Genomic DNA, 26,035 nt, shown 5'->3' on the forward strand with positions numbered 1-26,035 from the left:
TTGTTTTAACAAGAGCACCGCTGTAACCATCAATATCTTGAATGATGCCCAGGTACACATCTCCGTCATAATTGACGGCACACCACTGACCTATACCCTGCTGGCGGCTCATTGTTTTAACAAGAGCACCGCTGTAACCATCAATATCTTGAATGATGCCCAGGTACACATCTCCGTCATAATTGACGGCACACCACTGACCATACCCTGCTGGCGACTTTTACATCTGCCCTCACGTCTGCAAAAGCCTCTTTTTTCCAATCCAAGATCAGCGCATGTGTCTCTAATCCACGTAAACTATTCTCCACCTTCTCTTCCATCCTCATTCCTCCTCCACCCCCACCTCCCTCTTCCCTCTCCGCAGATGACTTTCTGGCCGCCTTTGAAGGAAAGGTGGCTACAATCCGGAACTCCTTCACCCATCCAGTGAGCCCCCCAACCCCCCAGGACAACCCCACAGCCACACTGACCTCCTTTGAAATGCTGGAGGACTCCGATGTATTACAACTCATCACCTCTCATCGCGCAACCACCTGTCCACTTGACCCCATCCCATCTAAAGTTCTCCAATCTATCTCCAGCGAGCTCCTTCCCTATCTGTCTTCCATTGTTAATTCCTCTCTCTCCTCTGGTCATGTTCCCTCTGTTTTTAAGACGGCTCGTGTTACCCCACTACTCAAAAAACCCACCTTAGACCCCTCCGATGTAGCAAATTATCGACCCGTATCCCTTCTACCCTTTCTGTCCAAAACCCTCGAATGAGCAGTTCTTAAACAATTAACCTCTTTTCTCCATCAGAACAACCTGCTAGACCCTCACCAGTCTGGCTTCCGATCTGGGCACTCAACAGAGACTGCACTCCTAGCTGTGACGGAGGCACTTGCCACTGCAAGAGCCTCACGCCTTTCCTCTGTCCTGATCCTTCTTGACCTGTCTGCAGCTTTTGACACGGTCAACCATAAAATACTCCTCTCCACCTTGGCTGGGATGGGAATTGCCGGGACTGCCCTGTATTGGTTCGCTTCCTATCTTGCAGATAGGACCTACCGGGTCACCTGGAAGGGGTCTGACTCTGCTTCTCATCCACTTGTTACGGGAGTGCCGCAGGGATCTGTACTGGGTCCTCTGCTGTTCTCCTTATACACCAGATCTCTTGGTTCAGTCATTAATTAACATGGTTTTTCCTATCATTGTTATGCAGATGACACACAACTCTTCTTTTCTTTCCCCCCCTCGGCCACACTGGTCAATGATAAGATCTCTTCCTGCCTGGCTGACATCTCCACCTGGATGGCCAGCCACCATCTGAAGCTCAACCTCAACAAAACTGAGCTGCTCTTCTTCCCGTACAAGACCTCCTTGCTTCGTGAACTCTCAATCACGGTTGATGGCACCACAGTGACTGCCTCTCACTCTGCCAAGAGCTTGGGGGTGGTCCTGGATGACCAACTGGACCTCAAGGAGCACATCAAGGCAACATCAAGGTCCTGCAGATTCCTCCCATACAACATCAGGAGGATTCGACCATACCTGACGACGCACTCCACCCAGCTGCTCGTCCAGGCTACGGTGACCTCTCGCCTTGATTACTGCAACTCTCTCCTTGCAAACCTGCCAGCTTGTGCCATACAGCCACTACAGATGATTCAGAATGCCGCTGCCCGGCTCATCTACAACCTCCCCAAATTCTCCCACGTCACTCCTCTGCTGCGATCACTTCACTGGCTACCGGTCGCTGCCAGGATCCGATTCAAAGCCCTGACCCTTGCCTACACTGCTGCCAACAGGACAGCCCCCATCTACTTGCAGGACATGACTCAATTCTATGTGCCTGCTCGACCACTCCGCTCTGCAGCAGCAGGGCGTCTTGTAACCCCTCCCATCCGCCCAATGGGATCACAGAGCTTCTCCACCCTAGCTCCCCAGTGGTGGAACGAACTCCCCGTCCCTCTCCGAACCTCCCCCTCACTATCCATCTTCCGCCGTGGCCTGAAGACTCATCTCTTCAGACTATACCTAGAATAACCACCACCATGCTGTGTATATATATATTTAAAAAAAAAAAAAAAAAAAACCTTTTTCCTGTCACTTGTTACATGTTGCCCCATCCCTGCACTTCTTGGTAAATTGTATTTGTCCTAATACTCTAGCTTAATCTTCTGCCTGGTTTGGCTTTGCAGATGTTAGACCAGGATAGTGTTCATTGTTCTCGGCTAGAAATAGCTGTACAAAATAAGTAATTGTACCTTACTGAACCCGTGTTCAGCAGTTGTCTACGATCATGAAAATGCACTTCTTGTACGTCGCTTTGGATAAAAGCGTCTGCCAAATGAATGTAATGTAATGTAACCTTATAAGTCCCTCGTGTAAGTCCGGAATGAGCTGCAGACCTAAATTGTGGGATGTGTTAGGATGTGATGTGCTGGTTGAGGGGCAAGCTTCCTCCCATGGCTGAAACATTGCGGTTTCTGGATTTAATTAATATATAAACATAGTATTACACATATCTATTTTTACAATCCATATTTGTGCCCTATCAACATAGATAGCTCGGGTTTATGTGTTAACACAATGCCTTTCTCATTTCCACCACACTCTTGTCTTTTCCACCACAGAGGGAAGTGTGGTGGAAATGACTGTGGTGGAAATGACATTTCTACAGTATTTTGTGAAAAACTTCAAGGTAGCTTGACATATTAGCTTTGATTTGATAGCTAGCATATGATGCATGCAAAATACACTTATTTAACTTAAAAAATCTATCCTCTTACAAACTTCCATGAAGGTACAGCATGTTTGGAAATGACATACAATAAAAATATTGTCTGTTCAAGCAATATTTACCTTGATTTTTCTTCAATAGCTGTACATGAAAATACACATCTCCTCCATATCAGACATGTGCTCCGTTGCCACTGTCTAGTTCCTTAACAACCACCTAAACCATCTCTCATACAGACTTTTTAAAGGGAAATTACATTGCTGTGGTGGAAATGATGGTGATACTGTGTGACAACTATATTTTGTGTAAAAAATAATATTGACAACTGTCTCACATTAAATACTAAAATGTTATTTTATTATTTGAGTATTACTTTGTTCAGGAACATTAAATGTTTTCATATAAATTATATTTTTACACTTTATTTACATTGTTTAATTTTAAAAGTCTGAGTGTGGGACAAGGGCAAAACAGTGATATTGAAGCCTATAAGGCTGTTGAAAAGTAAGAAAAAATCATAATGGACACATGGTAAAAGGTTTCTAAGATGGTTTCATTGTTAATTTAACAAAGAGAGAGGGAATTGTACAAAATTATATGTATTTTTAAAAATATGACCAAAGGACATGAAAGTGCTTGTAGTCTAAGAACCACTCTTAAAACTCCAGATGTGAACGGCTCAATGACGTGACGTGTGTTTTTTGTGTCCAAATCCAATATTTTCATTAATAAACAATAACTGTATGCTAACATTATATGAAATAACTCTCCTTTATCTCCTCTGTTTAATAACACATCTATTGATGTTGAAAAATTAAAATTTTTTGAGTTTTATCGTTTTTAAGTGCTAAATGTCAGTCAGTGTAACCTGTCCGAACCTAAATTCAAACAACAAAAATGCTATAAAAATATTTAAAACTACAATAAAACTATTAATTAAATATTTTGGCTTAATTTTATATGGGTCTGTTATTATATAAAAAGATGTGTTACTGTAGTTATATTTTCAAATGATTCCATTACTTAAAACACTTTTGTCCCAAAAATGGATTTCACCCAATATCAGTTGGTATAACCTATATCAAGAAGCCATTTTAAATCATGTGATTACATATATTAATCAACATTTAATGACACTGCATTGTCTCCAGTAGGCTACTCACAACTTGTGTCTCCATATCGTCCCTTTGCTAACAAGAATATTGGGCCTCATTCACCAATATAAAAGTTTTTTCTTAAATTTGTTCTTGAGAAAGGTCCTAAGAAAAGTCTACGTCAGATTCACAACGTGTTCTTAAACCGCAGAATTGTTCGCACGTGTTCTTAAAATGATGAATCCCACTGTCCTCGTAAATGGAAAGCGCATGCCAGTTGTTCCTAATTAGCATAGGTAAACGCCCTGCCAATCCCCATAAAAGGCCATGAGACTGCAGGGCCGTGTGCACACACAGAAATAGAAAAGAAAAGTTGAGAGCGAAGCATAGACCGTATAAAAATATGGACGAAGTGATTCATGACGTCACCCACTGATTTTCTATGGTTAGTGCTCGCTGGCGCATGAAGCCCAAACTTGGGCATAGCCACATTGCCCGTTGCAACCAACGCAAGCGCAGTGGAGCGAAAGACTGGAGTCCACAACTACAGGAAAATCCACCCCGACTACATGGTAATTAGACACGCCCACACCTGGACAACAAGTGTAGCCTTGCAGCCACACAACCGTACTGTCATAACATTTTAAAAAAGTTAACTGTGCAAGATACGTTTAGTGTTAAGATATTTACATAGAAAAATAGATGAAACAGATCACTAGCTAACTAGCTAGCTAATTATATAGACAGATAGATAACAGAACTCTAGATAGCTAGACAGATATATCACGAGATAACTAGCTAGCAAGTTAGTTAGATAGACAGATAGATCGATAGCAAGACAGTAAGCTTGCTCCCCCTAGCTAAGTAAATCCCGCTAGCTTGTCTTCTTAAAGAAGCTTCAAAACTGCTTAGAAATCTGATTTCACCAACAACATATACAAATTATAAAAGACGAGACTTTATGAGAATCAACTGAAACCCCAAAATGGTCACAAATCGCGTTTTGACAAGGAACCTTGTTTATCTGAAAATGTCTCAAATGTATTAACCGAAAGAACTGGAGAGAAGATTCCTTAGAATAGCAGTTAGTACAGTTGAGCGCAGCACACAACATTTTTGGACCTTGGACTTTTAAATGGTGAGATCATATGTAGCTAGCTAATCGGAATAAAACGTCACAGCATCACACCTGCCGCTGAAGCACTCTGCCTGGCTGCGAGGATGGGGAAATCCTTATACGGTCACACGGTAGTAGGACAAGCCACACTGCACGCACTGAAATTAACCCAGATTTGGGAATTTTGGTGGAATTATTTTTAAAAAATCAGACCCAGGGGAGACATTAGGCCTATAAGGGATGGGATTAACTAGTTAAACCATCATTTCTTGAGTAAAAATTTTATTGACTTTATATTTCCTCAGAGAAAATTGATCTCTTTTCAGGCTTTCCTCTTTGGCTTAACATTGGGTGGGCGGGGTTTCAAGTTCTTTTTGCAACCAGGCGTTGCAGTTCAGGCAGTAGCCACTGGGGTAAAAGGCTTCACTTGTAGAGGTGAGTTGTTGCCCCTTGGAGCGAAGTCAATGATGTCGAAACGAAAATCTAAAGATGGTGGAGCACCGGACTCCAAATGTAAGAAAAACTTCAGTAGTTCTGAAGTGGAAGTATTGCTGCAGGAAGTGAACAGCAAACGACCTGTCATATTTAGTAGCGTCAGTAGTGAATATAAAATAACACAAAAAAAGATGCATGGGATGCTATTACTCGTTCAGTGAACGCTGTATCCGGAGAAGGGCGCACAACTGATGAACTAAAAAAAATGGTTTGATGTCAAATCTGAGGCAAAAAAAAAAAGCTTTAATTAATGTCACATTAATGCCGCTAATTAAATGAACCGGCAGTAAACTGCATCAGAGTAAACTCGTCGCTGCACAAAACACTGTACAAAAAATGTATTGCCAGTCATGTTTGGTGTCACCCCCTAGTGACGTTCTCTTCTTCAACATGTCCATGTGTTTAAAAAGCGTTACTTAAGTGCTTAATTTGTATTCAAAATTTAAACATTTGCTTTTGCAGTATAGACCAAACATTGCATAATTGAAACCCCCCAAAATTAAAGGTCACTGCAATGGTTTGATTTTTATCATTTATTTACAAATGAACTCCCGCTGAGGCAATCACCCTCTGAGGCGGAACCTGGCACCTTAATGCTTTGTAAAATAATGAAAAATATTATAAATTATAAAAATATTATTGTAATTTAAATCCTATAATATTATACAACTGCCGAATTGAAGAAAACACAATAACCAATTCTTTTACACAAACTTACAGCACTTAATGTGCGTAAGTGTGCTCTTGAGTGTGCGTAGATTCTGTTCTTACCTAAAAACAAATCCCAAATAAGAAAACATTGGTGAATGTCAGAATCTTCGTGAAAAAAAAAGAAAATTCTTCTTAAGAATAGTTGGTGAATGAGGCCCGTTGTCGTTAGAAGGCATAGGAAATGTATGGGCTTCCTATAAGTGACCAATCATACCAGTGAACATATTAGCATAAATCTCCACCTCATCCTCGCCCCCAACTGTACCCCGCGCGAGGAGAAAGTGGCTCGTCGCGAGCGAGTAGAACCAGCTCGCGCGCGGCTCAGGCTCATTGTTTTACTCTCGGTGTTGGAATTTCCACGCATGAAAGTGGTAACTGTGCTCACGCAGTGAATATCTGCTGATTATTTGCATTAAATTGACGCCATATTCAAAGTCCTTAAATACAAAGCTGCGCGTAGGCTATATAATACATCTGCGTGACCGCCGTAGTGCATAGCACGAATGTCGTTTTTATTAGTCATAGCGGTTTTGGTTGATTATTGGCGAATTTAGCGTATTAAACTGGCGATATGCAAGCAGACTGCATTTCCCTGACAGCGCTGTGTTCAACAACGAACCAGCCTGCCTTTTTAATACGTTCACAAGCGACTGTTTGCGGCAGGGCAGGGTGATGGATGCAGAAGGCGATCTCATCGGCCCACGCGTAAATTGTTTCCAATTCCACAAAGTTTGTCTTAGAAGGACTGCTTAATGATTGCTATGTCAGGAATTCTGAAATATACGATCAACAACAAACAGTTTTTAAAAAATGGATGACACGCCCTCTGCGGCCGATTGCAGGAGTGTCTTCGGTCACCACGAAGCGAAATCGTCTCTGTTATTTGCAATGTCCTTAAATACAAAGCTGCGCATCCATAATACACCTGCGTGACCGCCGTAGTGCATAGAATGAATGTCGTTTTTATTAGTCATAGCGGTTTTGGTTGCTTATTGGCGAATTTAACGTATTAAAGCAGGGTTAGGAAATAGGATTTCAATGTTTAAATGAAATGATTAAAATGACATGAACTGCACACTCCATTCCTGTACGTGGCAATATGTATGTTTATCCTTGTTTGTACTTCCGCAAAAATATCAAGGAAGAGGAAGAAAAAACTCTGAACTGTTTGTCGGCAGCGGACCAGAGATTGCCCGTGAAGCTTATAAACACCAGTGGTTACTTGAGATATTGCAGTTTAATAAGCCTCTGCAAATGTCTCAATTGAAGTCCATTCAGAACTATGAATTTACCCTGGCCAAATTAAATTATTTTGAACAGTAAGCTCTAAAATGTCTTCACATCTAACTAATTACTGTCAAGGCAAGAAGATATAAGATTTATTCTTAGAGTATATAATGTCTTGAGACAGCGATGCCAATAGAAACCTATGGGGGGAGCGCACATAGACATGCATAATATAACTAGACAGGAATGCACTCCATCAGCCAACCTAGGCAAAAAGAACCACACCCTTCTCTCATCTCAATGGGAGCGCATCAGAACCAGGAAGTACAATTTTTTCGCTCAACAGATATGCTCAGTTGTGCTCCTAAATCACGTGTAGGCTACAACGAGGATAGTGCAGACATTGGCTAAAATAAATAAATAAAAAATTCATATATTTGTCTGTGGTAGGAAAAAAATATTTTACCTCAGAAAAATGATTAGTGATAAAAAATAAGGGATTTTTCTTCAAAATATTATGCATGGCATAAACATCAATATTTGAGTGGAAATATTTAGTTTTTGCTGCCTAAAATGAATGGAGTCCAATGGGGAAACTTGCTTTTTGTGCAAAAATCATAGATATCAGCAGAGGGCGACACTACATCCAGTGCTGAGGTTGAGAACCGAAAGCTGGTCCCTTGGATTTATTTCATTCCAATTTTGTCTGCATGGTTTTATGTCACAATGCGTGCACGTGCTTAAACGTGCACACCCACGCATGAATGAGTCTGACACTGATTGACTCATCGATGCTGAAAAGGGTTGAACTGATGCCTGCACAAGAACCGCTGTATCAGAATACGTCGAGTATTAAACCTTGACCTAGGATTACATGAATCCACCGCCATTGCTGTTTTAATTATACTGATATTATTACAATTAATATTACTCATAATAATGTTACCTAGGGTGGCACGGTATTGCATTGGGTAGCACTGTTGCCTCACAGCAAGAAGGTTGTGGATTCAAATCTCGGCTTGGGACCTTTCTGTGTGGAGTTTGCATGCTCTCCCCGTATCCGCATGGGTTTCCTATGGATACTCCCATTGACAGCTAAAATGAAATACTTCTACTCAAATATTGATATAAACTATGTGCATTATATTAGAAAGAAAAAAGACTTATTTTTCTGAGGTAAAGTTTTTTTCACCCCTACAACACAGACAAAGACATGCTTTTTTAAAATTATTATTTATTTTAGCCTATCTCATATTTTCGTGTTCTAGTTGGTATGTTTACGGCAGAAAGTTAAGAGAACCTGCATAGCTAACATGGAATTTAACCTTAGGTTAGGTATAGGCCTGCTTGCTAGGATTAGGCAGAATCTTTTAACCACTTTTAACCACTCCAGCACAGTAGGTGGCCGTGTATGCACCTGAGAAGAAAAAAAAACTGGGAGCACTGTTAAAGATGCTTTTGGGAAATGTGGTGTTCAGACATCTGTTTAGCTTCCTTTGGGAAACAGGACTAGTTAGCAGGGTGTAGAATTAGTTATTTATTTTATAGTGTAGTTGCTTTTCTGTTAAGATACTGATTTCTGGTTTAGTTGAGTTTGGGTATATTTATTATATTCTACTGTAATATAATTTTATTTATTTATTTATTTATTTATAATAATACTAATAACAATAATAATAATAATTATTATTATTTTATTTTTATTTATCATAATGTCACAGCTGTCTTTGGGTCACACTCCAGCCCAGTAGGTAGCGGTAATGCACCAATGCTGGTTTTCCAGCAGCCAAGAAGAAGAAGAAGAAGAAGAAGTAGAAGAAGAAGAAGAAGAAGAAGTAGAAGAAGAAGAAGAAGAAGAAGTAGAAGAAGAAGAAGAAGAAGATTATTTCGGAGGGAGATTCAACTTTTTCCGACGAGTAACTTTTAGAAGTAGCTGTCCGACTAACAAACAATTCATATTTCTTAGGAATACATACCTCAAACATGGAGTTCAACAGTGACATTCAGTCGGTTTTGAAAGGGGGATTCCACTGCAAGCTTTGTGATACTAATGTACCCAACAGTAAGTTTCGCTGCCTAGGATTACCTATGCCATTTGTTTACCGAGCTAGCTAACACATGCTCAGACAGCGTTAATGACAACAGATGTTAAAGTGCTTTGAATAATAGTCTAGTTGATAAATCCGAATATATACGAAAGTAATGACAGAAAACGTATTGCCTTCTCTAGCTATAGGTAGCTAACAATATGACGTCCCAGTGCTTTGAAACGTGTAAGTGGCTAGTAGCTAACGATTGTTTTCTTTTGACATCCCGTAAATATAACGCTTTCTGTTGCCTTAAAAGGGATAGTTCACGTTCTTGAGAGTTTTGTGAAATCTGGCTAAGTTATGTCAGCTATAGGTTGTGTTCGAGGCCGCATACTTGGATACACATTACGTTAGGATGTACTGTGTGCTCCGTTAGCTTCATGAGTGAGTATATCTCAAACTCCTGGGGACTAGTCCTGCATGTGCTGGTTTTCGTTCAAATCACAATTGTAATCCCATAATTTTAACAGGCTGTTTTTAGGTAAGTTTCATGTTTAGGTGGATTATTTACCCTCTTAAACCAAATTTGGTCAGAAATAGATACGCATGTTATGAATACATGCTCACTTTTCGTCGCAGTATGGAGAGTACGGATGTTATGCGGTTTAGGGCTTTGGTTAAGTTCGAAACCGAATAATAATTTACTACATACAATACAACGTTAGCACGTTTTGTGTACAACAGATGTTAGTATTAGTAGCTAGTTGCCATCACGAGGTCTTGGAATTGAGTATACTTAACCGTGCCACGGACCTGCGTCCCTTAAAAAAACAACAACAACAAAAAAAAAAACCTTGTGAACGCAGTAACCTTACAAAGAAAATTCATTGGATTTACAGAATTTAACTAAATATTTGTGACACCATTAATGTATTTTTATCCATGGCCACAACAAAGGAAAATATTTATACGTGCTGCAGGATAATTTATCATTTAATGGAGCCTAACTGTTGTCAGTTTCTGTGCAAATAATGCACTTGTGGTCATTACTGTCCTCATGCATATTTAGTGGGCTGGAACCTAAAAAACCTAGCCTGTTCGTGCTCTTTATTAAGTAGGCTAGCTTGATAGGTCCCACAGTCCAAAGTTGCAGTTGGCTAATTGGACACTCTAAATTGTCATAGGTATGGATGTGTGAGTGAATTGCATGTGGGCCCTCCAATTGGATTGGCACCCTGTTCAAGGTGTATCCCTCCATCTCCCCCACTACATGCAGGGATAGGCTTCCCTATGATCCTGACCAGTGAAATAACTTAAAACAACAAATATCAGCTATTAACCATAAAAACAAGCACAAACTGTGCAATTTTTTTTCTTTTATAAAAATGGGCAGTATCTATCTTAGAGATTGGCCATGCTGGAACCATTATGCATATTTAATACAAGCACACTGCCTAATATAAATAGTGCTAATTTTTGTTTAGTTTTTACATTTTGATGTTACATTACATTACATTACAGGCATTTAGCAGACGCGCTTATCCAGAGCGACTTACACAACTTTTTACATTGTAACCATTTATACAGCTGGATATACTGAAGCAATGCCGGTTAAGTACCTTGCTCAAGGGTACAACGGCAGTGTCCTACCTGGGAATCGAACCTGCGACCTTTTGGTTACAAGCTCAGTTCCTTACCCACTGTGCTACACTCCGTCTGTGATGTGGGAAAAAAAAGTCCACATTAATAAACAAAACATTCACAAAAGCAAACGAACATGGCAGCAGATAACTCAATTGGTTGTCTAAATACACAAGAACATGTACATCATTTGTCTTATGACCTGCCCTTGGTTTTTTGGCAAAGCGTAATCAAACTTAAAAATTCCTGAAAAGTCTGATGAAACAGGGTTTTTGTTGAGGAGCGGTAACCTATTTGCATGTGAAGGGACGTACTGGCTCCAAGTTAATTGAGGTCCAGGCATCCTTTGTCAAAGCTCTTTTTCTTGTTTTCAAAGTGCAGTGGACAGACTCGGTGCATACAGTGTGCCTTTTCTCAAGGCATGATGGCTCTAGAGAGGGGACCATATACACCTGGATTGATGTAGGCCATCAGTTCTCAATAGCCATTTCCTTCCCCAATGCTAATTGGCAACACCATTATAATCCTTGGCAATCATTATAGCAATGAGAGCTGATGTCTTCGTCACCACAGATTTTATTTATTGCACATCCAGTGGCAAAGGACATGATGCTGGTGGAAACCATTGGATACTTTTAAAAAATACATAAGCATATTCAATGTGAAACCATGATAAGCCAGCTTCATTCCACATATAACAACTCCATAAAATCATTTAAATGGTAAATGGACTGCATTTATATAGCGCTTTACAATTGATGCCTCTCATTCGCCAGAGCAGTTAGAGGTTAGGGGTTAGGTGTCTTGCTCAAGGACACTTCGACATGCCCAGGGCGGGGTTTGAACCGGCAACCCTCCGACTGCCAGACAATCGGTCTTACCTCCTGAGCTATATCGCCCCAGGCGATATGTTCTTAAAGTTTGCACATACAGTGTTTTTACAAGGTTTAGACTAGGGATGGTGATTTTCAATTATTTAACAGATTGAGGGATCACAATGTGCTTGATTCCAAAGCAATTTCTAGCATGGGGAAGAATCTATCTTTAGAACTCATCTTAACCAGATGGCACCTATCATAATAATATTTTAATGCTTAGTTTATTGTGTGAATAAACACAGTCAGTGTTGGATATGACATGAATAATTTTATTTTCAAATGTTGCATGCCCACAAAGCCAATACACAGCAGCTTGGCTGAATACTCAATTCTAATTGGCTGGGACGTGTATTATTTCTCCATACGTGTCTGTCTATGGAGCAGCACCTGTAAAATTTCAATCATCGTTCTAAATGACCACAGATCAGTTTGAGTCAATAAATACAGTGGAAATTTGTAAGAGCAAGCAAGACGATAGTTACAATGTCATACTTGCTGCTTCAAAAGCTACCATGAATATCCCCAATATATCACACCAGTGCCCTCGCTAGCCTATAGAATGCTGTGTCTTTGGAACGTTGGACATTTCAAAGTCTGTATTTTACACTAAAGGTCCCAAGGTGATTCAACACTAACTAAAATAATGTTTTTTTTTTTTTTTGATTACAAGATACCTGTCAAAGGTTCTGCCTCCTTAATACAGCTTTTCTATGCTTGGTGCGGCATATGTTTCATTTTTATTTTAACCTAGCCTACGAAATACAAAATATATAAACATAAATGTATTGCATTCAGAGCTACCCAAAAGAATGTTTTTACTCATTAAGTCAAACCAAGCATGCTATATGTTGGCTATAAATGAAACGCTGAAAAATAAAAAATAAGTAGAACATAGGCTAGTAATTTCCATGCTTGCCTTACCACAACCACGGAATCTGGATCTGTGCCCTCGACTTCTTGTATATTGTCTGCCAAATCTGGCTTCTTCCCTCAACTTTAAGAGACTGGAAAATGGCGTACAAACTTGCTATTTTGGACGTGGCTACCATCTTTGCTTTCAGAGGTGGAACAAAAAGGAAGTGGGTTGTCAGGTTTTTGCATTTTACATGCAAAGTAGCAAAATCCAGCTAACTGGAGATGCATCTGACTATCAGGTGTAAATGCAGTTTGGTTCCAGGTACAAGTCCCTAATTTAAGACATAATTTTGGTTATTAACTCAAAAGACTTGGTTCTAAATAATGTGAGCTATCCCTTTAAAGTTGAGTTGCCCTCCAAAACTGCCAAGAAAATCATAAAGAATTTATAACTGGGAGTAATACAACTGCCAAAAAAGGCAAAAATCCCGGAATTGGTGACAGCCACAACTTCCTTGACAAGCACCCAGCCATAATGATGGCAGAATGAAGTGGAGCAACTTCATATACGTTCATTGCACAAAATTCCATGCATTTTTCAAATAGAACTTCAACTCACCTTTCTTAATTGCCTGATATGAAACTTACCAACCACCTATTAAGACCGTAGCCACCAGCTAATGCACACTAGCAACCGCTTATTAACATCTTAGCAACCACCTAGTATACTCTAGCAGCCACTTAGGAAGACATTGGCAACAACCTAGTAAGATCCTAGTGACAATCTAGAAAATCCTAGCAACCACCTTGCAAACCTTTAATAACCACCTTATGCTAGCAACCACCTAGCAAGACCCTGGAAACTAACAAGTACCAGCGTAGCTACAATCAAGTAACAACCTTGCAACCACCTAGAAGATCCTTGCAGCCACCCTAGTGACCACGTAATCACACCCTAGCAACCACCTGGCAACCACCTAGTACGCCCTAACAACCGCTTAGAAGATTCTTTTAGCCACCTAGTAACACCTTAGGAAAGATCTAGTTACACCCGAGCAACCACCGAGAAGATTCTAACAACCATCCTTGTTACCTTCTATTGTTCCTGTTAGCTTTCCCCTCAGCTGTAACCTGCTCAACCCATTTTATTTGCTGTCTGCTACTTTACACCAGGTTGGCCAGTGGAGGATGGGCTCCCCCTCTATAGCCGGGTTCCTCTCGAGATTTCGTCCCACTGTGGAGATTTTTCTCGCTGCCGTTTGAGGGTTTTCTCCCCGCTGGGAGTTTTTTACCTTATGTACAGTGGGCTCAAGAATTATTGGCACCCTTGATAAATATGCACAAAAAATGCTAAAAAAAAATTGCTAAACTAAAACATACAGTTATTGACATAAGCTTTATTTTCCAACATGTGTAAACGAGTGTGCTTGATTAATGATTCATTGGAATCAACCAAAGTCTTAAATTATTTAAATAAATAAAAATGTCCCCAAAAAACAAGTTCCACAGTTATTGGCACTCCTGGTTTAATACTTTGCGAAAACACCCCTGGAAAAGACGGCAGCCATGAGTCTTTTCCTATAATTTGTGAAAAGGTTAGAGAACACATTTGGAGGGATTTTTGACCATTGCTCCATGTAGGCTAGAACTTTTTGGAATCATTGATATCTTTGGGTTTGCGCTTATGGACCCCCCCTCTTCAATTCAGACCACAGGTTTTTGATGGAGTTTAAGTCTGGAGACTGAGATGGCCATTGGAAAACATGGATGTTGGTTTCACGTAAGCATTTCTGTTTAGATTTTGATGTATGCTTGGAGTCATTGTCCTGCTGGAAAATCTACTAAGTCTTAGCTTCTTAGCAGAGACAACTAAATTTTCTGCCAGAATTTCCTGGTACTTTGTTGAATTCATTGTGCCATTGATCTAAAAGTGCCCCAGGACCAGTGCCAGCAAAACATCTCAAATATCAATGACCCTCCATATTTGACCGTAGGTATGAGGTGCTTCTCCTGTATGCATTCCTCTTTTTCCACCAAACATGTTGATGGCGTGTATGGCCAAAACGTTCAATTTTGGTCTCATCTGACAATAGCTCTCTCTTCCAGTCATAATTCCAATGAGGTTTGGCAAGCTCCAGATTCTTGGTTTTGTTTATTGTGCTCGGAAAGGGCTGTCTTCGTGCCGCCCTTCCAAAGAGTTAGGCCTAGTTGGTATGGAGGTGCCATTTTATGTTTTTTTTAGACTTGTTGACCGCAAGAAACAAACCAATCTCTGCAATTCTTAAACAGTGATCCTTGGGTTATTAATGGCCTCCCTCACCATCTTCCTCTCTGTCCATGGGGACACCATAAACTTGCAATTTCATTTTGTTTGATTTTACTTACAATAATTGTTAGGGGTGCCAATAATTATGGCACCTATGGTTTTCAGAAAAAATTAGATTACTTAATAAAAAAAACATTAAAGCATGAGAGTAAATGTATTGAAATAAAAGTATAGCCTACAGCAGTGGTGTCAAACTCGTTGCCATGGAGGGCCGTGTGTATGCAGGTTTTCATTCCAACCAATTAATGCTGCCTTAATTGAGTCCAATTACTCATTCAGCCATATGCGTTTAACTGCATTGAAGCACAGAATATAAGAACATTTTTATTTAGACAATGCGGGTCACCATAGACGTCGGGTCACCATTGTGCACAAACCTGCATCCCTAATTCAGCAAATAATTTAACTAATTATATAATCAAGATCTGAGGCTGGAATGAAAACCTGCATACACACGGCCCTCCATGGCAACGAGTTTGACACCACTGGCCTACAGTTTTCCCATATGTTTGAACATAACATATATATTATTATCTGTGTCATTTATTATATGCAGCCTTTTTTCTTCATTTTTATTAAGGGTGCCAACAATTCTGGAGCCCACTGTACTTGCTATTTGGGGGTTCAGGCCTGTTGTGTGCTGTGTTTGCTCTTTTTGCTCTGTCTCTTGCCTTGCTACTTTATAAAGTGTCTTCGTGTCAGTTCTCTGTAAAAAGCGCTATACAAATAAAATTGAATTGAATAACCATATAGTAACACCCTAGCAACCACCTAGAAGATTCTAGTGACCATCTTAACATCCAAGAAACCAGCTACTAGCCTACACCCTAGCAATGACCTAGTAACAACCTAGCGAACACTTGGTAACTGCCTACAAATAGTCTCTTCTTACATGTCGCAATCACACTGCATAATGGCCTGCTGCTGAAGCTAATAATGTACCTTAAAGGGATATTTCACTTTGTTACAACACAAATAATTTTGTGGAGCTTATCCCGTTGTATTTACATAGCATGAATACTAGCAATGTCAGATGTCCTTGTTTTCTGTTAACGGTAGCACCGCTTCTCTCAGATTTTCAGTTCCCATTCACTCCTATTCATTTTTGTGACCTCGCCAAAATTTATTTTAAAACACAGACTAACTACGGAGGATAATTGGTCCATAAAAAAGAGTATTAACATCATAAGGTCCAAGGTTTTTTGAATATTTGGTAAATACAATGAGGTGAGTTCCACAAAATTATTTGTGTTGTAACAAAGTGAAGTATCCCTTTAAATACCAGCCTAATGCAGGTTTCTTCAAGAACTGTACTTTTCTAGTATTTGTTTATGTACCAAGAGTAATTTGCCCACTCTTTTAGGGCTTCCAACCATCACTTATAATATGGAATCATCACTTAATGAAGAGTAAAAGGTTCCATTCCTTATTGAATTAGGCCTAATATGGGATGCTCTTTTGTTCTGTATTTTCTTGCACATTTCTTCAATGTGGTAGGTCATTCTTGGTGATGTGCTTTGATTTTGAATTTGCCGCATAACCAAGTAGATAGCATACTCATTTATAATATTTTAGTTCAGTTGTAGGTGGTGCTGCTGTCATGATCAGAAATTATTCCTTGTAATTACTCCATACGAATGGTTGCTCAGATGACTACACTCTGCTGTTGTCAGCTGATTGCTTGGTTGTTACTAGGTGGTTGCTGGGTTTTTACTGGATGGTTACTAGGAGTTTGCAAGGTGGTTGCTAATATATTCTTGGTGGATATAAGGGTGTTACCAGATGGTGGCTATAATGGTATCCTGGATTGTCTCTACTGTTGCAAAACCTCATTGCGTTCTCAGAAGTTTCTGCCCATGCAGTGCATTTCTGGGCACTTCTCACACTCAAACATACTATGCACATAAAGCATACTCATTTTACATCACAGGTCATTACAAGTACATCACAAGTTTTGTAAAATGTTTATTTTCTTGCTATAAACCACAAACCCTTCCCCTTCACCAACCGTGTTAAAACCATCTGGTTGTTACAAACTTCCATATCTAAAATATCTTTCATCCCACACAAAAACTATTGCATTTAGTAAAATATGCAGTCACATAGCTCCTTAGGGCTACACAGGGACATTGGATGTTGGCAGTTATGACATTAGCATGTATCATAGCTTTGTTCTTATTTGTGTTGCACCTGTGCAGAAGCCAGTCTGGATGATCATTTGAAAGGTCGAAAGCATCAGAAGCTGAGTAGTGTGCGGGCAACCCGTAAGGCACAGGCAGAGAACAGCCTGTTTGTCACTGGGTTTGCACGTCAGACATCCCAGTTGCAGTTGGTGGACTACTTCCAGCAGTTTGGACCTGTAGCTGAAGTCATTATGGACAAGAAAAAGGTTGGTTTTCAAAGACATAGGATATGTTATGTAATGTATACTGTATGGCCGAAAGTATCTGGACTCCCCTTGGTCTGGGGCTATTTTTTATGGTTTGGGCTAGGCCCCTTATTTCCAGTGAAGGCAAATCTTAATGCTACACCATACAATCACATTCTAGATGATTCGGTGCTTCCTCGTCAGCCCTTGCCTGTTTCAGCATGACAATGCCCTTAGGGACACAGCGCGGTCCATATAGAAATGGTATTATCAATAACTGTGTGGAAGAACTTGACTGCCCTGCCCAGAGCCCTGACCTCAATTGGAAAGACGACTACAAACCAGGCCAAATTGCCAAATGAGTGCCTGATGTCACTAATTCTCTTATGGCTGAATGGAAGCAAATCTACTATAAAGCCTTGCCAGAAGAGTGGAGGTTGCTATAGCAGCCAAGGGTGGACCAATGTTAGGTGTTCACATACTTTTGGCCATGTAATGTAATCGTACAGTTAAGTTTGTTTCTGATGTCCAGTTAAAATGTTTTTTTATTAAAACTGGTGGCGTTACATGACGTTACCAATTTTGTAGGAATACTTTCATTAAACTGAACATCTGTTCCTGTCACCACTTTGGCATTCTTTGTCACAAGGGCTGAAAAGGAAGTCATTCTACAAGTTGGCATGTTGAATTGTTCAGGCTTCATCTGTACAATAAGAGTCCCCTTTGTAGGGTGTGTACATTTAATGCGTGTCCCTTCCAGGGTGTGTATGCCATTGTCGAGTTTTGTGAGACAGAGGGAATGGAGTCCGCATTCTCTCAACCTCAGCATATCCTAGAGGGACAGAAACTTCGTGTTAAGCCCAGAGAGAAGAAGGAGTTCAAATACATCCCCAAAAAGAAGCAATATCCCAGGAACTTGCATCTGAGTGTTGAGCATCTGTCCCAGGAACTGTGCCAAGCAGCGTCTGTATGTTTTACTCCTTTCCAGTGCTTTAAATTCCTGATGAATTGCCAGACCCTACTAATCCAGTCATCTGGTGTCTAACCAGCTTCAGCCTTTTCTGTATATTTAATTCTGTATATTCTTTGCTATGAAGTCCCTAACCAAGTCAGGCAATGCATCTACTGAGGCAGGTGCAGTTGTGGGTCCAACAAACCCCCAGAAACTCCACAGTGTTCTTTGTGAACTTACTAAATGTATGCAGTGTAATTGTCTCAAAGTTATTGAGTTTTTGTGTTCCCACAGTAATGTTGCTTGTAAAATGTAGCCTAAGTGTACTGTGGATGCATTTGAAGTGGGGGGTAAAATATGAAATGCTACAGCATCAATCCTGATTAAATTCTGATAGCATAATTAAATTTGACCTTATTCAAATTAGTCGAGTCAAATCAGTTAGTCATCTCTGGCCATGATGATGAGGTACAATTTGAAGGTGCCGCATTGTGGAGCGTACTAAACCGCAACAGGCTTCTCCATTGTTTATAGCTTTTTACTCATTTTTGAGTGCATTGAGTTGTCCAATTCAAATAATGGCTCTCTCCCCTTTCTCTCCTTCTCGATTAATGAGCATGTTCTTTTTGTGCTGTGTTGCATCCTGCTGAATGAAGTTGAGGGCAGAATGTTTAGTAAATTGAAGTGCGGCTATTGCCTGATGATGTCAATGAAATGCCTGAAATTCTTCATGGGAACTGTAATACAAGCACATCATACATTTTTATAAAGTTTTATAAGGTTAATCATCTAAAAAGAAATTACCTTAGGTTCACTTCTGCAGTAAAGATGGAAACATACTGATGGAATGATTATGGTGTATTTTCACTTTTTTTCTTTCCAGACTGTAAATTTCACATTAGTTTTATATGGATTTACTAAGAGGTTGGTGATACAAATGTTGTTGCTCATTGGTAGTGAATTTGAGTCACCTGTCTACATCACTCGAACTATACTCCCAGATCAGGTTTTTGATTACCAAAGATAACCAAAGTTATCAAGAATTTCACTTCTGGTTCTACATTTAACAAAACTGACTGGTATACATCCCCCTAAGAATGAAAAGGTGCAGGTAATTATGGAAGTATTACCCGCAAGTGTACATTTTTTTGGTCAAGGCTTTGTGTAAGAAATTACACTTGATGCAAATTTAAGAAGTCTAAACAACAGTGTAATACATAGTGGCAGATGTATCTGGGTTTTTGGGGTGTCTTTTGAGTAAGATGCATCAAGGAAGATGAGTAACTGAGTGAAATGTCATGTTTTGTGGGAAGAGACAATGCTCCTGCTAATGAATTGTTCTCATAAAATGTATAATGTTGTAAGATTATTGTCAAACTACAAGTTTGGACAATGTGCTTGGTACAGAATAGAAATTGGTAGGATCTGGCTAAGTATAGGTGGCAGTGAGAAGAGATTATTTTAGTAAGTGATGATGACGTTTTGTAAGTGAAGATGACATTCTTGACACAAAAGGGGAGGGACAAATTTACAGTAATTGTCTCTGGTAAATTGGTAACAGTGATTTGTACAGGAGTATAAAAGTATGAACAAACCATTAATCCATGTTGTAGTCCTCTGGGCTACTGAGTTGCCAAATATAGTAGCCCAGCCCAATTTTTGGTAGCCTAGGTATACTGGAATATATTCATGTGCATGTCTGCACCAAAATATGTTGCCCTGTTTCCAGTGACTTGTACGATTTTGTAAAAACCCGCAATAGCTGCGACCGCACATGCGCATGCATCCATGTGTGCATGCATCCACGCACACACCCTCATACAAACACATGACCTCTTCTTTGGCTCATGACCAACATTTCCACAAAATCTTGTGCAAATCTGTGAATCCATTCGGGAGTTATGCGCCTTTTTGTGATAGGCCACGCCCATCACCACGCCCCCCTCTTGGTCAATTGGCCTGAAAGTTACTCAGCACTACCTTTAGTCATGACCAACCTCCATTCCAAATTTCAGCCTCCTGGGGTGAAAACTGTGGCCGCTACGGGGTGGGACACTTTTGTGGACCGACGGACCGACAGCTATAGAGCTGTGGTTGCAGCTAATAATAATTGTACAGCCTGTTGTAATTGTATAATTTGACAAGAGGAATTTGAACGCTATTTGTCAAGAACTTTGGCTGCTTATCTAATCAATGGAGAACAAATTGGAAGTCACCCAACAGAAATCACTAGTGATCTCACCATATACAGTGAGCTCCATAATAGACAAAGACATTTTTTGCTTGATTTGGCTCTGTACTCCACAATTTTAGATTTAGATTAGATTGCACTTTAACCACTTCTCAGCTTGTATTTAAATGCATTTTATACAGTTTGTTTTCACCATGTAGAAATTATAGCACTTTTAATACAAAACTCCCTATTTCCAGGCATCATGTTTGTGATCATGGTCTTGCTGTAGGATGAAGTTTGGAGACATTTGCTTGAACTTGTGCCGATAAAATTCTTCTGTACACTTCAGGATTAATTCTTCTGCTGCTATGAGTGGTTACATCATCAGTTAAGACAAGTGAGCCAGTACCTGTGGCAGTCATTCATGCCCAAACCAAAACACCCCCACCACCATGTTTCACAGATGAGGGGGGTGCTTAGGATCTTGGGCAGTAGCTTTTGGTTTCTATACTTTGCTCTACCTATTGCTTTTTAGGTATTTCTTAGCAAACTGTAACCTTACCATCCAGTTTTTTTCAACTAACTAGTGGTTTCCATCTTGCAATGTAGCCTCTGTAGTTCTGTTTGTGAAGTCTTAACATAACATGAAAAAATGCTTCCTAATGTCTGTGAGAAATTTACCTATTACTAATTTTCATTTATGTTCCCTCGTTCTACTAACAGAACTCAACCTGAAGAATCTGTTGTAGTTCACTTTGTAGCTCCCCTTTATGAATTTAAAAGCCTCAATAAGATCACACGTAAGTCTCCTTTTACTAAGCTTGAAGAAATTAAGCCTCTTAAAGTAATAATCTCAAAGATTTTCATTAAAATAAATGTCTTTTAAGTCACTATCTATCGCTGCATTGGGTAACACAATGGTGATTGAGCCTATTTTTATATTAATTTATACTATTAATTATTATTATCATAATTCATGATTAAAAAACTTGATGTCTGTGGCGACATTCCCAGGAAAAAATCACAAGCGGCACACAGTTAGTGACGCGTTTTTTATCGCCTGTCAGTGGTTGGTCCGCCAGAGAGGGTAGGCGGAACTAACGTAACAGGCTCGCTCTTCAACTCACTTGTGTGTGAGCGGCGTACTGTTTTTTCCGGTGTCTGCATGCGTTACAATAACAGAGAAAGGGGGGGTTGGGGGAGTTATGGAACCCTAAAAAGTTGTTGTGTGACATGAGAGATCATATTATTTGTTGATGTAGATTTCGTATTACGTTTAATGACAATGTAACTTTACTAAATTACATAGCTATTTGCAAGGCAAACGCTAGCTACCAGACCATGTCAAGAAAGACAACATTAGTTTAGACAACGTTGCGCACAGTATCCATCTCTCATATCAGGTAACGTTGCGTTAGCTAGCTAGCTAATGTAATTAACACAATCTAATGTTGGCTAACAATTAGAAAAAAACGCTAGCTAACGCTACCGACCGGTACTGACCTCACAAACCGTCTCGAATGCAATGCTACCTTGTTGCAACGTTGCAGTGTAGCTAACTTAAGGCCAGTTCAGATCAATGATTCGCAACGAGACTGGGTGCAACTTGCAAAATTCCAAGACGTCTGATTGTAAACGTTCTAAATCTGCACTTGGCGATTTGACAAGGACGGTCTTTTAAAACCTCAGGGCAGGCAACGGCTCTGCTACTAGCCAGTTCACAACGCTGCAATTTTCTCTGCAACATTCTAAAACCGTTTCGTCGGCGAATCATTGATCTGAACTGGCCTTAACGTTACCGTTATTTACATTGCCATCAAGTTCATCAATATATTATAATAATCAGAATAAAGCCGGGGTATGTGGATTTCTGAAGACATCATGCAGGAGAAAACTAAATAAAAGAATACGGCAGTATGGATTAGCATTGTTATTATTTTATTACGCTTCCTCGTATGTTCCTTCAGCCTTTATGCCCTTTTTGATGAAATCTCCTTTGTTTTTGTTTTATTCTTCTTGTTCTGTTTGCTAATTTAACACCCAGCTCAGCTTTATTCTCGAACAGTTTAGCTAGCAAAACCAGAAACACCAGGGGTAACATTTTGCAAGGCAGTTGTTTCAAAAATACCACACAACAATCATTCACGAAAAAGACTGCTTATTGTGCACAAGATACATAATTGCACGAGCCACAGCGAATCCCCCCGAAGGCCTCTTCTCTGCCATGTAAAGATGTTCATACCGGGCAAAAGGTGGATAAAGAACGTTTGCAGAAATTGATCATCACTAATTCTACCCCAGGTTTGCTACGGAATTTTAACCCGGCTCAGCAGTGTGAAGACATCTTGAGTTAGCCTAATGTTAGACAACGAATGAGTATGTACATAACGTTACTTTTATAACAACCGTTTTTTATTCAGTAAGTGTTATAGTTGGCGTGCCAACTGACTGACGTCACACAGGCGACACTGGTTGGATCCGGTTGGATCTATGGGAAGTGAGGTCCAAAAACACACCTGCAATTACTGCTTCTTGCCATTGGCACCGCCATAGAGAACGAAACTGAAATCTTTGAGATTGTCACTTTAAGTCTTTCCTCATAGCTTTTATCTTTCATACCAGGGATCAGTTTGGTTGTCCTAAACAGCGTTCGGGGAGGGGGGGCGGGATTTCTCTTGGTAAAATCCTTCTTACATTACATTGTTATGAAATGATCTGCTGCCATTCCATTTTAAATTTATATGACTCGTTCCGCGATAGGGGATGCATAACGTAATTACGAAAATAATGTTATTTACCTTAGATAAACAATGGAACGTGTGGCCCCCCCTCGTGGTCGTGTGGCCCCCCTAACGGTTGTGGCCCTAAACAACCGCATAGAGCGTTTATGCCACGGGCCGGCCCTGTCATTGAATGTATACTCAGTACTTTTAGCTGTATGTCCCAGCATCCTGTTAGCCTTTAATCAACCAAACTAGTGTTTTTCAAATTTAGCACATTCCAATTTTGTTCCTCCCATAAAGTAATTCGGCCTCATGTTTTAATTTCCCACATGTAGTACTTTGGATTTAGCGATATTGAATTTCATTTGACAGGTTTCTGCCCACTTCTGGATTTTGTTTAAATCTTCTTGGATCACTTTAGTAGAGTCCAGACTATTAACTGGGCCTCACAGTTTGTATGCAAATTTAACGAATGTACTTTCAATTTCCCAGCCAAGGTCATTGATATAAATGAGAAAGAGTAGTGGTGACAGCAGATCCTTGTGGCACTCCACTTCACATTGTACCCTGCTCAGATAAGATCCCTCCTACTGCTCCTTTTGTTCAACCCTGTAGCCAGTTCTGAGCCCATTCTGAAGTGCATCCTGTAATTCCTTCCGTCTTCTTTTTGCTAATCTGTTTCTGTTGTGGTGCCTTATCATGCTTTTTGGAAATGTAAGTGTATATCGTCATAAGCCTTGTTACAGTGAAAACATTTTGTCACTTCTTCTGGGAATACCTAAAGTTTTGTCATGACCTTTCCTTGTGAAAATTATGCTGGCTATCCATTAGAATGTTAATATTTTCGAGAAAAAATTCTAACTTTTCTCTATTGATAGATTCTAGTATCTTAAATGTGATTCAGGTTAAACTGACAGACCTGTAGTTTCTTGGAATTGTACAGTCCCCTTTCTTATATATTTGTATTATTTTACCTTGCTTTCAATCCTCTGGTATTTCTTCAATTTCTAAAGACTGCAAGTGGTTTAAAGATGATCTCACCTAACTGCATCTTTATTCCTGACCCACGTTACACCCTCCTTGATTTTACTTGTCCTACTGAAAAGTATTGAAAGAAATGTTTAGGATTAGTTTTTGCATCTTGGGCAATTTGCCTTTCAAAAAGCCTCTTATTTTCCCCATAGTATTTATTTAACCTTTTTTAAGAGCACATATTACAATATTTAGTCTTATTACTCTTGGTGCTGTTGTTTTTATATCTTCTACAGTTAATTTTTTTCCTTAAACTCTCATGTATGGCTTTGTTCATCCACTGGGGCGACTGCTTCTTCAACTTACTTTTCCTTACGTTTGTAATAAGTTTACATTGTGCCTCACAAATAACACTTTTGAGCCAGCCCCACTTATCATTCTTGCAGTCAAGACGTTGCACCTAGTCTGTATTACTTAAGTTTGCTTGCATCTTTTCAAAGTAGGCTTGCCTCAAATAAAAAATTCTGGCCTTAGAGGAGACTCTGTTAATTTGCCAAAATATATCAAAACTAACTGCAGAATGATCACTTGTCCTAAGTGGCTCAATTATGTCTATGCTACAAATTCTGTCAGGATCATAACACGGCACCAGATCCAGAATTAATTTCCCTCTTGTAGACTGACTGACATACCTGTGCCAAAAAATGTGATTTCATCTAAAACCTCTTCCTCATTTTTTCCTTGTCCTGTAATCAATTCCCAATCAATAGCAGTTTCACCTTCCTGACAAACCTGATTTATTTTTCCAACAAGCAGTAAATTCACACTACTGTCTGTGGCTGGTAATACACACTGATAGTAAGGCCTTTTTCATGTTCTCCTATGAGCCTAATCCAAATATCCTCACTAGGCATGAGTTGGTCAGTTTCTGGAATTACCTACACATTAATATTTTCTTTTGCATAGACAACTACACCTCCATCTCTCTTACTGGATCTATCCACTATCTGGTGTACCACTCTATATTATATCCATCCCCATCCTCCTCCCCCAAGCCATGTCTGTGTAATCCCAACTATGTCATAGTCCCCACTATTCATAGCAGCCTCAAGTTATAAAATTGTATGTTTTTTAATACTTCTAGCATTTAAACAAAGACATTTTATATTATTATTACTTCTACATATCCTCTTGTTCCCTCACCCCCGCTGTCCGAAGCCATTTTTCCAAAGTTTTTGCTTTAAAAAGGTTTGCTGTTCATGCTATTGTAGGTAGCATTCACAGCTTCAATCAGGGCAGTCAGCACCTCCCTACCCTTTTCACACTCTAACCTACCCTCCGCCCAGGTACGTAGTTTAAATAATCCTGTGCTACCCTAAGCATAAACTTAGCATTATGGAGCTCACTTATATGTATAATACGTGTTAATCCTGGGTCAAGAGAATTTGTTGGGCATTGATGCATTACAGCTTGGTAGCCCTAGACAAAAAAATATGTAGTACTGGGGGTCTTGCCTGCTGATGTGTACTCCTGGTGTAAAAATACATTTTTGTTTGCTTTTCCTCATTTTTTCCCCAATTTGGGTTGTTGAATCATGCTCTCATGCAACACTCTTTGGAGACCCTGCTGTTGATAGAGCCCAAAGAAGTTTGTATTCTTTGAAGTGCATGAGATTAACCACTGCTTCTTATCACACTGTTCACAAGTCTGACTCTAATAGACACAAGTCAGAGGAAGACACATCATCGGCA

At 39.8% G+C, this 26,035-nt stretch overlaps 1 protein-coding gene across 1 annotated transcript in view; it reads left to right on the forward strand.

The window, feature by feature from the left end:
• Positions 1–9,165: 9,165 nt before the first annotated feature.
• tut1 (terminal uridylyl transferase 1, U6 snRNA-specific) overlaps positions 9,166–26,035 on the forward strand; it is a 39,758-nt gene continuing 22,888 nt past the window's right edge. The window contains exons 1-3 of the mRNA XM_064321438.1: positions 9,166–9,428; positions 17,295–17,485; positions 18,225–18,431. Coding sequence (XP_064177508.1) covers positions 9,350–9,428; positions 17,295–17,485; positions 18,225–18,431 — 477 coding nt within the window. The 5' untranslated portion in view covers positions 9,166–9,349. The remainder of the gene's footprint in view (positions 9,429–17,294; positions 17,486–18,224; positions 18,432–26,035) is intronic.

This window comes from Anguilla rostrata, chromosome 2, assembly GCF_018555375.3.
Source record: "Anguilla rostrata isolate EN2019 chromosome 2, ASM1855537v3, whole genome shotgun sequence".
Lineage (NCBI taxonomy): Eukaryota > Metazoa > Chordata > Actinopteri > Anguilliformes > Anguillidae > Anguilla > Anguilla rostrata.